The following is a 13,571-nucleotide window of genomic DNA, read 5'->3' as shown; positions in this document are numbered from 1 at the left end:
AAGAGAAGGGTGAAGCTAGAACCTTAGGGAATGCCAGTGTTTAAGTATTGGTCAACAATATTATGAATCCGTTGAAAGAAAGAGAAACGTAGCCGGAGAACAGAGAAGATTTATGGTGTCAGAGATACCAGAGATGTAGAGTTTTGAGACAGAAGTGTCAGCAGTATTTTATATCATAGAGAGGTCAAAATAAATTAATCACTGAAAGTGTCCACTGTAGTTGGCAGGAAATAATTGGAGACCTTGATTAGAATTGTTTTAGTTGAGCTGGAAGGCACATCGTAATGGATTGAATTGAAAAGGTAGAGGTACCTATTGTAGAACAGATGTCTTTTGGTCAAAGGTGCTTGACCAAAAGATCTAGGAGGGGTAAATAAGTAAAGCCTTATAGGGGCTCATAAATTGGAAGAAACTGGAGGTTTATAAAGGGAATAGAAATTTGGGATGAGACTGAAACACAGGTGCAGCTTGAGAGAGACATTAGAGTGCATTTTCTAGGATAGGAGCTGTGTGTATCTAATGGATAGAGTTGCTGAAATAACATACCAATAGGATTGCGGAAATCGCAGAAGCATAGGGCTTGTTATAGTGTAGGGATTGTCAGCACAGGGACTTAATTTTCCAAGATTATGTCAGGCATAGGGATGAATAGGAAAACCTGCTAATACCTAGTTGTGCTAAATGGCCTTTATAGAGGTCCTGTTAGCAAATGTTGTCAAAATAGACCATTATTTTCTAATCCTAATCCTTGTTGGAAATTTGCCTATCAACATTGGGAAGCAGTTCTACTGCTATGTAAGAAGTGCAGATATCTCTTTTTAGTTTTATTCATGTACTGTCTATGCCTATCAAAAGATACAGCTTCAAATTTGAAATGTCACTCACTGGTCACAAGTAGTAGGCCATGGGCTTTTGAGTTCTAAAGTTAGGAGAATTGCAAAAAAAATGTTTTTAACCTAAATACTTAGAACATAGCCTTATTCCTTCTGAAAATTTATCATTTATCTTTCTGAAATATTGTTTGAGGTTAAAAGATTACATTTTTTATTTATTGATTTTTGGCAAGGAAGAAGAAAATACAAAGGAGATCAATAGGAAAATAAGATTCCTTTGGAGATTTACTTAACCAGACTCCCAACAGTTTACATATTTCAAATTTGCTAAGACTGACTCTGATTTGTGTATCTGATTAGAAATTTTTGATGTACCTAAATAGTTATTACTTAAAAGAGACGGGACTAAAGCCTTTAAAAGCTAAATTCCTGTTTGACTTTGAAAAAAGATCTTAGCATTCCATTTTATGAACTGCTTATCCAAAATTGTAAAAAATTGTTATATTAATGATGTAAAAATTTTCATCGTTAGGTTAAAAATGAAAGCAAGTTACAACGAGGGTATCCATTTTTGTTTAAGATACATGGTTGTGGAAAAAATTTAGATTTACATTGAAATATGGTTATGTCTGGGGCAGAATTTGGGGTGAGAATTTTATTTGTATTTGTATCATTGTACTTTGAGCAAAAATTTCTGTATAATAATATAAATTAACTTTTAAAAACAAATTCTGTTTTCTTAATGGAATTCTATTATTCTGTAGGTATATGGAGCTGCCATCCAATTTTATGAACCTTATTCTCGAGAGCATCTAACAGAGAAGCAACTTATGCAGCTGGGCCTGTTGACACCTGTGGAGAGAAAAATTGTCTCTAAATCCATCAATTCAAACAAATGCATTTGTTTACTTTCACACTGGCCTTTTTTTGAAGCTTTTAGAAAATTTCTCATGTTTATCTACAAACTTTCCGTGTCTGGACCACATCCTCTTCCCATTGAAAAGTATGTATAATGATTAAAGAACTGTCTGGTAGAAAAATTGGATGTATAAATAGACATTTCATTCTTTATGTGAGTTGTCACTGGCAGCAAAGTTGACAGGGAAGGAGAGTCACAGTCACTTTACTTTTTACTTTTTTCCATTCTTCAACTAAGTCATTCATTGACTAGGCACTTAAAATTGAGTGATCGTGAAGATGATCAAATAAACTGAATTAAGCTGAAGGAGAAACTCACATACATTGTATTGCATTCTCTAGTAACCAAGAGAAGAACAGCTGTTGATATATAACACACACCATAGAAATGGCCTTTCCACTTCCTAACTAAAACATTCCTAAACTGATACAGAAATTAGAAAGAAATTAGAAATTCTTTCGTGAAGAGTGAGTTTGAGGGTGGGCCAAGGTGGCTTAGCAAGCAGAAACTAAGGTTTGATTCCGGTGCCTGCCCATGCAAAAAAAAAAAGTGAGTTTGAGGTGTTAGAATTGACAGAATATACATTTTCCCCTTTGGTTTGCAACTTCCTTTGTTATGGAAATTTTCTGTTAGCAAGAAAAATATATGTGGAGCCACTCTGTCCTTTATAAACCACATCTTTTATTATTTCTAGTGGCACCTCGGTTCTTGCTTATTAAAGTATGTAATTTAGGTACTCTGCTAACAAACCAAGAGATATCAAGAACTTTGTGGCACTGTGTTATATAGTCTCTTTATCATAAATTTTTCTTACAACATAAAAATTTTCATGTTGTGGCAGAAAGATTAACAATGAAAACATTAGCTTAGTGGATAAAGTGGGGATAATTATCTGAAGGATTTAAAGTAATGTTGCCCAAAAATTGACTTTATTTATGGTGTATTGGGTGGCTAGAGAGAAGTACCTGAAACTGTTGATCTGTGTTCCAGTTCCAGTAGCCTTGATTCTTAAACAGGAGTGTATAATTATATAGCTTTTACAGTGGCGGTGTGATTGTGAAAACCTTGTTTCTGATGCTCCTTTTATCCAGGGTGTGGACAGATGAGTTTAAAAAAGAAAAACAAAAGGATAAAAAAAATAAATAATAGGGGGGAGATAAAGAGTAAAAATAGGGTAGATTGAGATACTGTTGGTCAGTGAGAGGGAGGGCTATGGGGTGATAGAATGCATGAATTCTTTGTTTTCTTTTAATTTCTTTTTCTGAAGTAATGCAAATGTTCTAAAACTGATCATGGTGAAGAATACACACTGTGTGATATTGTGAGCCATTGTTTGTATAATATGATTGGACTGTGTGTGTGGATATTTCTCAATAAAAATATTTTTTAAAAATCAGCTTATTAGAAAAAACTCATCACAATTTGGAATAGAAATAGGATTTCATTTTTAATGTTCTACTTCTGAAATACCAGTTAAATAGTTCATATTTCTTGATTAATGTTCAGCTATCAGATTAGTTTTGAAATTTTTGAAGTAAAATTTAATATTAGTGACATGTTAGCAACCTTTTGAAAAGTTAAGTTTAAATGACTATTTTATGAAACTAAAATCCCTGTATGTGATCAGTTTTTTTCTCAGTTCACTTAATACTTTATATTTAATGACTCATAAGAGCTCAGAACTTTGGAGAAGTTTAATAAGCATTATTTATAAGTAGAGAAATAGAGACTGAAAGTTATAGTGGTAAATCTGGAATGAAATTGTGTTTTCATGTTAATTCATTATATCAGAGTTAATTGCTACCTGTACTGACACTTATGATCAAGCCTATTAAAGTTAGCTTCTTTCATGAAAACTATATTCATGCTGTTATTTTTTTCCTTCAAACAATATGGGATACTAATATAGACTTTGACTTAGGAATGTCTGCATTTCAGAAATTTAGTGAACCTGGGTATGATTATTTACACCAAGTAAATTTATTTAGTTAACATAAGTTTTAGTTAAATGGCTTTGTCAGATCTGGAGAGATATATTGATTTTTAATATTTGTTAATAACTGTGGAAGATTTTAGAAGAGTATTGAAAGAATGTATTTGCTCTATTAAAAATCCAATTAGGAATTTAGAATTACTATCTTTATTTCACAATTTTTCCAGGCACATCTCACATTTTATGCAAAATATCCCTTTTCCTTCACCACAAAGACCAAGAATCCTTGTACAGGTAGGTAATAAAAAAAGTATATTTGGGGGAAGCTCTGCATATATTTATTTAAATCATTGCAAAACAGATTCTGTAGTCTTTTGGGTTAGAGGTGGAGTATTATGCATTTATAGTCCTTGAATTCCTGTATTTTATTTCTTTACCAAGCATCCTTTTGTACTGTTCTTTTAATCCTAGATTTTCAAAACTGAATTAATTATAATCCTTAATTCATGACCTTATCATCATTTGTCCATGCATGGCTTTTTTGTAGCTAACTTATTATATTTTTTTTGGCATGGGCAGGCTCTGGGAATCAAACCCGGGTCTCCGGCATGGCAGGCAAGAATTCTGCCGTTGAGCCACTGTAGCTAATTTTAATAGCATAAAACTTAAAATTGTGTTATGGGAATGTCTGCAATATCAGAGCAACTAATAAATACTAAGTATGAAATAAAAACTCCCCATACCTCCCTCGCCCTGTCCCCTGGTAACTTATTTTTTTTTCTCTATGAATTCGCTTATTCTAGGTGTTTCTTATAAGTGGAATAATATAATATTTGTCCTTTTGTGTCTGCCTTACTTCACTCAGCATAATGAATTAACTATATTCTAACTGAATCAAAATTAGTTGAATTAGCCATTATTTAAAAAGAAGTTTTACATTGTAATATATGTTTTGTAAAGGGTTTCTATCTTCATATCAATATATGCTGCCTTTTACCTTTCATCTAAAAATTTAAATTTCAGAAAAGTTCATTTGCTTAATTCTTTTTTTTTTTTAAAGCTATCAGTCCATGATGCGTTGATATTATCACAGCCAGTTTCCACACCTTTACCACTAAGGTAATTAATTGATGGTATCTAAAATGATATATTATTCACTTGGAACAGAGTGCTTAAAAATTTTTTAGAGGTTAGGTTAATAGTGCTAAATTTTATTTTACAAATTAGGTAAAAAGAACCTTAATGTTTCTAACTTTGATAGCTAGATGGATAATGGGGCCATTTTAAAAGTGGGAACTTAAGAGAGTTGCAAGACTGGATGTAGGAACCCCTTCCTCTTCCTCTTCCTCTTCACCCCCTCCTCATGTCAAGTTCATAATTAAATGCTCAAGCTGTATTAATTTTAACTTAATAAATGTCTTGAATCCATTAGCTTTTCTTCACCTCCATCACTAGTCTAACTAAACTATCATGATCTGTCACCTGGACTACTTCAATAACCTTTTAATTGGTACTTTTTTTCTCTTCACCTCTTTCGATTTTTTATCCACACTGTAGCCAGTGTGTCCTTCAGCCTTTCTGTTCTCACCTCTGTTACTATGTTTTAGTCACAGTAAGTTTGTATTTCAATTTCTTGAATTTGTCAGTAGCTTTTTTTCTCCCTTAGGGCCTTTGCATATATTGCACTCCCACCCCACCCCCCACTCTAACCTACATTCCTTTGAGCTCTACGCAAATAGTTGTCCTTCAGATAAATTTTTCTTGATAAATACTCCTCTGTTACCAGAAGATTAGTTAAAATGTCCTTTCTTAGCACCCTGTACACTGTTTATCATTACATTTACCAGCAGTAAATATCCATGTGATTATTACTTGTTTTCGCCATTGAATATTAGATCCTTGAAGGCACTGGCCATTTTTTTTGTTGTTGTTCAATATTGTATTTCCAGCCCCTGACACAATGCCTGACATATAGTAGGCAATCAGGTTATTTGTTGAATGAATAAACATTCACGTCTAGAGGTATAAAAGTCTTTGGCTGGTTGGGAGAAGTTGGAGATATTAGAAATATGGAGCATTTGGGGGTGGTGTATTTGAGTGTGAGAAGAAAGTGTCATTATAACTATACTATTTCATTTGAAGGTACTTTTTCTAATTCTGTTTTTTTCCTGAAAAAAACAATAAAATTTAAGAATCAGCCATTATTTAGATTAAGCTTTCCTGCTTTTGTATTTAACACTCAATTATTTGCCCCTCTGGTACCTCATTCAATTTGCTACTTTACGCTGGCAAACTAAGTCAGAACTTGAAATTAACACTATTGTTTTTCATCTATTAATACTTAGGAATTATTTTAATAATTAAAAATAGAACATTTTATTAAAATGTTCTAGCAAAATAGTTCACAATAATCTCTTTTTCTCTTTTTCTAGTGGAGCCAACTTTAGCACCTTGTTAATGAATCTGGGTCCTGAAAATTGTGCAACACTACTGCTCTTTGTTTTACTTGAGAGTAAGATTCTGCTGCACTCTCTTAGGCCAGCTGTGTTGACTGGGGTAGCTGAAGCTGTTGTAGCTGTAAGTATAGAATTTTCCTTTTAGCACATAATTACTGAGAGAATTTTTACTCTAAGGAGAGATTTCTTTCAAAGAAAACAACTATGAAATTACCCATGTAGCAAAAATTTAACATAAATGTAATGAAGTGGCAAAGATAAATAGAAGTATAAAGAGAAAGCAAAGGTGATTTTTATGTAAAGGGAAATGTCAGTTCCTGATTTTTCAAATTTTAGAGTTCTTCAGAGAGTAGAACCTCTGATTACATAATAAAACTTGTGAATTAAAGCTGATGGTATTAAATGAGAAGTTGTGTCCAATTTCAGCTACTCTCAAATTGTACAAATGAATTATTCAGATAATTTCTTCCCATTTTATTACTTTTAATCATTGTGAGCCAGGTAATATATAGGAAATTCTAAGTGATTATGAAATAGGATAATAGACAAATACTGAGCATTGTGTAAAACATAATTAAAATAAAAGCAAATCTTCCCCTGCTTAGAGCTCTTTAATGGCTTCCCATTAAACTTATAACTCTAATCATGTAGACCTTTTTAGGCCATAATATAGAAGTTTGGATGTTTTATTTCTCCGACCCTAACTTTAATTATTTAATTTAAAATAATTTATTCTCCTCTCCTCTGTCCCTTCCCCATTTTAAGAATGTAAATCTCATGAAAATAAGGACCTACTTTCTTATTTACTCCACAGAGTAGGCACTCAAATACTTGTTAAATTAACAAATGGGATATGTCTCTAAGATCTTAATCTGGTTAGAGAAATGCTGTTGGGACTCAAAGCAATAATAACCATATGAGATGTTTTGTGGGAGGGCCTTCATTAAGTATTTATTTTCCACAGTTGCATGTGAAAGTAAAAGTCATTGTAACATAAATGACTTATAAAACATTAGTGTTTATTCTTGCCCCTTTGTCAAAGTATTTGTGATTTAGTCTCCTGATTGACTTAAGCAATAGAACAGATGGAAAAATTGTAATGTGGAATTGGAAATTTTAAGAAAAATGGAAGATTGACTGAAGTTCAGTTGGAGAACTGCCTAAATTACATGCAAAACCATTGATAAATAAGGATTTGGCAGTAAAGCAATTTACCATTTGAAGAACATAAAATTGAGAAGAAAGGTGACCTGATAAATGCTTCAAAAGGATCTGATTTGAATATCAAAGAATATCGAAATTAATGGAGACCCATAGCAAAAATTGATGAAAATTCTAAGAGTCTATAAAAAAATGACTAGACTTATGATTGTGCAGCAAAAGTCAAAGGGTAAGGGTAGGGTGCTATATTGTCCAGTCAGTCAGTTTTGTTCTAAGGTTTGTTACATAGTTGCAGATATAATGTATCTTTTGTTGAATAGAAGATAGTAAAAACTGAAATCCCTGCAAGTCCCCTCAGCTTCTACTACTCTTCCCTTTTCTCACTGTGCTCCAGCCACATTTGACCTCCATGCTATCCCTGAAGCATATCAGGCAGGCCCCTATTTTAAGGCTTTTGTTTAATTGTTCTCTCTCTTAGTTGTTCTCTTTTTTTCTCCTGGATATTCCCTTGGCTAACTTCCTCATTTTCTTCAGATTTCAGCTTGTCATTTTCTTAATGAGGTCTACCCTGTTTGTCCTGTTTAATAATACAACATGCTTTCTTTCTTTCCTTCTCTGAACTTCAAATCCCTTCACTGGGCTTTACTTTTTCTTGGTCCCATAGCATGTATCACTTCAGGACATAGAAGGTTTTATTTATTATGTCTTTTGTTTATTTCCTTATCTTTTCCTGCTAGACTAGGTGTTAGCAAACTACGGCCCATAGGGCAAATCCTGCCTGTCACCCGTTTCTGTAAAATAAAGTTTTACTGGAACATAGCTCATGTGTCTACATATTGCCTATGAGTATTTCCATACTACAATGGCAGAATTGAGTAGTTCTAACAGAGACAGTATGGCTTGCAATGCTTGAATTATTTACATTCTTTTAAAGAAAATGTTTGATGATCTTCCACTGGGTTATAAATCTCATGAGGGCAGGGATCATTGTTTTGTTCATTGTTATGTTTCCATCATCTAGAGCAGTGCTTGGCATATAGTAAGTGTTCATATATTTCTTAGATAAATGATTGAAGATAAAATTCCGATCCTAAATAACCTTCTAAAAGAACTGGCAGAGGTAGTTAGTACTATAGGCAGTTCTTTGGAGTAAAGTAAAATGGATAAGATGATAATTGAACTAGATATTGAAAGCTGGCAAGGACTTCATTGCAAAGGAAAATTTTTATCATTAGTGATTAAATTTTTAATATTAGCTGATTGTTAAAAGATTTTAATCTGCTATTTATGACTTATCAAAACACCTTTGTTTTAAAGCACATGTGACGTAATTAAAGCAGAACTTAGCAAAAGAAAGCTGGTAAAGAGCGATTTGAACAGTGAATAAAAAACTATTTGCAAAGTCCCCTTTGGGGAATGGTGAGAACGGGGGAAAATTCAACTTCCCCAAGTTGAATTATTGATATTCTCACAAGCAGTGTGGACAACCAAAGCTATAGGCTGAGCCCCCAGTCTTGGGTTTTGTTTATATGAAACTTAACCCCACGAAGGATAGGTCAAGCCTTAAAATTAGGCCTAAGAGTCACCCCCAAGAGAACCTCTTTTCTTGCTCAGATGTGGCCTCTCTCTCCAGCCAACACAACAAGCAAACTCACCACCCTCCCCCTGTCTACGTGGGACATGACTCCCAGGGGTGTGGACCTTCCTGACAACGTGGGACAGAAATCCTAGAATGAGCTGAGACTCAGCATCAAGGGATTGAGAAAATGTTCTGGACCAAAAGGGGGAAGAGTGAAATGAGACAAAGTGTCTGTGGCTGAGAGATTCCAAACAGAGTCGAGAGGTTATCCTGGAGGTTATTCTTATGCATTAAATAGATATCACCTTGTTAGTCAAGATGTAGTGGAGAGGCTGGAGGGAACTACCTGAAAATGTAGAGCTGTGTTCCAGTAGCCATGTTTCTTGAAGATGATTGTATAATGATATAGCTTTCACAATGTGACTGTGTGATTGTGAAAACCTTGTGTCTGATGCTCCTTTTATCTACCTTGTCAACAGACGAGTAGAACATATGGAATAAAAATAAATAATAGGGAGAACAAATGTTAAAATAAACTTGGTTTGAAATGGTAGTGATCAATGAAAGTGAGGGGTAAGGGGTATGGTATGTATGAATTTTTTTTCTGTTTTTGTTTTTTCTTTTTCTGAATAGATGGAAATGTTCCAAGAAATGATCATGATGATGAATATGCAATTATGTGATGATATTGTGAATTAATGATTATATATGTAGAACGAAATAATCAAAATAGGAATATTTGCATTTGTTAGGTGTTTTTTGGTATTTAAAAAATAAATAAAAAAACAAAAAAAAAGCTGGTAAAGATTCTTGAGGCACGTTTTATATTTACTAGGAATTTTTTTTTTAATTGTGAAATATAACATATATACAAAGAACCAATAAATTTCCAAGTACATTTTGACAGGTAGTTAAAGAGCAGATTTAAGTTTGGTATGGGTTACAGTTCCATGATTTTTCTTCCAGGATTTACTAGGAATTTTAAGATGCCTAGCTTTATTGAAGCTCTATCATTTTGTATGTTTGTTTGAAAACTTAAGAAGTTTGATTCCCAAGTGAATCATTAGTTTTTGTAGTGATTGATGCTCTCAATTGGATATTGGTCTCAAAGATTATCTTAAGCATTAAGATGAAATACATAAGAGTTAAAGATTATGGGTTTTAGTTTTTACTTTTGGGCTGCTTTATCATTCTGCCTTGACTTCTTTCCATAATATAGAAATATGAGTTTTGTATAAACAGAAGGATTCAATGCAAAGAGCCGCTACTATTTTTATTGTGCTTGTCCTTGAAAATTTTAATCACATTAAATCACAAAAAAATATCGCTTAGCAATATTTTACATTTTTATACTTTTTCTTTTCCCAGATGATCTTCCCATTTCAGTGGCAATGCCCATATATTCCCCTCTGCCCTCTTTCACTGGCGGCAGTGCTTAGTGCACCTTTACCATTTATAGTTGGAGTTGACTCAAGGTATTTTGATCTTCATGACCCACCACAAGATGTTGTTTGCATTGATTTGGATACGAACATGGTATATATGTAAGTTAATTCTGTTTATAATATCTCCCATTTATATTTTCCCCCATATTGTAGTTATATCTTTTTGAAAGCATCTAGAAGTATGCTAATTTTGAAACTAAAGGTTTTCACTTTTAATACCGTAATTCTCAATCAGGGTTGGTTCCAGAATCTTGAAAAGCATGTAGTTTCAGAAAAACATGTTCAATATTATAGTGATTTATATTTAGATAATGTAAATTGTAGGCAGGAGATTCAATGTTTATCAAAAGGGAATATAGGTTTTATAAAACTACTTAAACACTGCTTTCAGAGCATAAGAGATGATATGTTTTTGGAGTATAATTGGAAACCCATTATAAGCTTTTAAAAAGTGGATTTGCCTGTTTGAGATAGTCACAATGTAGGATGATTTTGTACTGTTTTGTTTTGTTTGTTTTTTTTAGTTAGCAGGATATGAATTTTATAAAGATCTGTTTTTATTGCGTCGAAGTTGATTTTAAAAATCAAGCCCTTGAGCCCCCAGTCTTGGAGTTTGTTCACATGAAACTTAACCCCACAAAGGATAGGTCAAGCTTACCTAAAATTAGGCCTAAGCGTCACCCCCAAGAGAACCTCTTTTCTTGCTCAGATGTGGCCTCTCTCTCCAGCCAACACAACAAGCAAACTCACTACCCTCCCCCTGTCTATGTGGGACATGACTCCCAGAGGTGTGGACCTTCCTGGCAATGTGGAACAGAAATCCTAGAATGGGCTGAGACTCAGCATCAAGGGATTGAGAAAACCTTCTTGACCAAAAGAGGGGAGAGTGAAATGAGACAACCTGTCAATGGCTGAGAGACGTTGAGGTTATCCTGGAGGTTATTCTTACGCATTAAATAGATATCACCTTATTAGTCAAGATGTAGTGGAGAGGCTGGAGGGAACTGCCTGAAAATGTAGAGCTGTGTTCCAGTAGCCATGTTTCTTGATGATGACTGAACAATGATATAGCTTTTACAATGTGACTGTGTGATTGTGAAAACCTTGTGTCTGATGCTCCTTTTATCTACCTTATCAACAGATGAGTAAAACATATGGAATAAAGATGAATAATGAGGAAACAAATGTTAAAATAAATTTAGAGTGAAATGCTGATGATTGGTGAAGGGGAAGGGTGGGGGGGGTAATGGTATGTATGAATTTTTTTCTGTTTTCTTTTTATTTCTTTTTCTGAATGGATGCAAATGTTCCAAGAAATGATCATGATGATAAATATGCAACTATCTGATGATATTTTGAATTACTGATTATATATGTAGAATGGAATGATCAAAAGTCACAAATGTTTGCGCTGGTGTTTTTTGGTATTTAAAAATATATATATATATTAATTAAAAAAAACCCAAGCCTTAGTTTATTATTACCGGAGATAATAAATACATGCAGTAGTGGTATTAATAAGGGTTTAGGAAACGTACTACATTAATGAAAGAAGCAGCAGTCTTAAGAGCCAACACCATTATAACCTTCATCCACACCCAAAACAGCCTTAAAGGGCGGTAAGCATTGAATATTCCCTATGTTGGTCAATATATGGAAAATTCCCTATGTTGTTCTATATTGTTTGAAATTGGGAGAAAATAAACACAGAATTTTGGATCAAGCCTAGATGGAAACAGCAACAGAATTTCTTGGGAAGATATACCTAAGTGAACCAAAAGCATAAATTAAGGAAGAAAGAAAATATTTGTTGTAACTTAAAAAAACAATCTGCAGTAGATCTACTACTGTTGTGTTTTGAAACCGTATAGCTGTGGTAGTTTCCTTCCTGTATATGTATAGATTTGTTTATAGCCAGGAAGTAATAAACTACTTCTATGCATTAATTTTTTTTCTTTTTTAACAAACAATGTGTTGTTTTAAGGCACCATCCACTTCAGGATTGCATACATTGCAGCACCTTTGGAAATGATTATTATTGAAGTTGTTTTATATTTGGTTTGAACTGAAGACCTCAAAAACAGATCTTATTTTATAAACTGAGTAAAATAACATTATGGAAATATTTCATTTTTCCAGTTTTAAACACTTTTTATAAAATTTATTTTCATCAAAACATTATTTTCTAAAATAATTTTGAGTTGTTTGCTCAGTTGTACTAAAAATTATGAAATGCTTTATATACTCTAGAATTATAGAAAATAATGTAAATACATCCACCACCTAGATTGAGAAATAAAATATTATCAATAAATGTGAAGCATCTGGATAATTCTCCCTAACCCTATCTTCTTCCTGTCCCCTAAAGATAATCATTATCTTGAATTTGTGTTTATCATTTGTATGCTTTTTAAAATATGTTTTTAAAATAGGCTTTATTTTTTAGATGGAATGCAGTTTCTCAGCCCATTCATCTCACAACAAACCTGGTATATTAGTTACATTACCATCTTCATTTTTTCAGATAAGAAAATTGAGTAACAGACTAAGTGATTTGTCTGGTCACGCAGATAGTAAATGTCAGGGCCAGGTTATAAACTGAAGATAACCAGAGAGTAATGATAATATTTAATTTGGGGTGTTGAAAGATAGCACTAAAATATTGGACAGCAATTACAGAAAAGGGAAGAGGTTGATAACAGATTTGGCCACTTTTAGAACACATAACAATTTCAGAGATGTTAAACTGTGTCTTCTAACTGTGCCTGACACATAAGAAGTGTTTAACTCTTTCATTATATAGTTAATTATCCTTCCAAAGAGAGCATTGTGCTTCTTTCTGTGCTGGTGGCATTATCGTTAATTATTTTGACTTGGAGCTCTTGGACCACACTAGTAGTATGCGTGTGTTAGCAAGCTTGTAGTAACAAATTCTCAGGGTAGGTTTTTACCCCCTACATTGAGAGTTCAAGCTGAGCTAACCTTTCAAGGTTTCTGATTGTATTTGGGATCTCAGTTCTGATACCGTATCTTGTGGAACCATGACTTTATCTTCTGTTCCCTTTGAAGCCTTTAAAACCCAAGGCTTTTTTTTTTTCCTTTTCTCCAAGATGGCAGAATAGGTAGCTCTAGGATTTAGTTCATCCCCCAGAACAGTTAGCAAACAAGTTGATACTGCCTGAAACAATTCTCTGGGGAGTTCTAGAGACCAGAATGACATAGTACACCATCTGGGGAAGAGTGGA

General features: G+C 33.5%; 1 protein-coding gene across 3 annotated transcripts in view; it reads left to right on the top strand.

The window, feature by feature from the left end:
- DENND4C (DENN domain containing 4C) overlaps positions 1 to 13,571 on the top strand; it is a 158,375-nt gene that overhangs the window by 64,725 nt on the left and 80,079 nt on the right. For all 3 annotated transcript variants that reach the window (XM_077148071.1, XM_077148069.1, XM_077148070.1), the window contains exons 6-10: positions 1,598 to 1,836; positions 3,913 to 3,979; positions 4,746 to 4,804; positions 6,118 to 6,262; positions 10,250 to 10,425. In XM_077148071.1, the coding sequence (XP_077004186.1) occupies positions 1,598 to 1,836; positions 3,913 to 3,979; positions 4,746 to 4,804; positions 6,118 to 6,262; positions 10,250 to 10,425 (686 nt within the window). The remainder of the gene's footprint in view (positions 1 to 1,597; positions 1,837 to 3,912; positions 3,980 to 4,745; positions 4,805 to 6,117; positions 6,263 to 10,249; positions 10,426 to 13,571) is intronic.

This window comes from Tamandua tetradactyla, chromosome 2 (genome assembly GCF_023851605.1).
Source record: "Tamandua tetradactyla isolate mTamTet1 chromosome 2, mTamTet1.pri, whole genome shotgun sequence".
Taxonomy (NCBI): Eukaryota; Metazoa; Chordata; class Mammalia; order Pilosa; family Myrmecophagidae; genus Tamandua; species Tamandua tetradactyla.
Note: the sequence above shows the minus strand (reverse complement) of the source record. Positions and strands in the feature narration are given on the sequence as shown.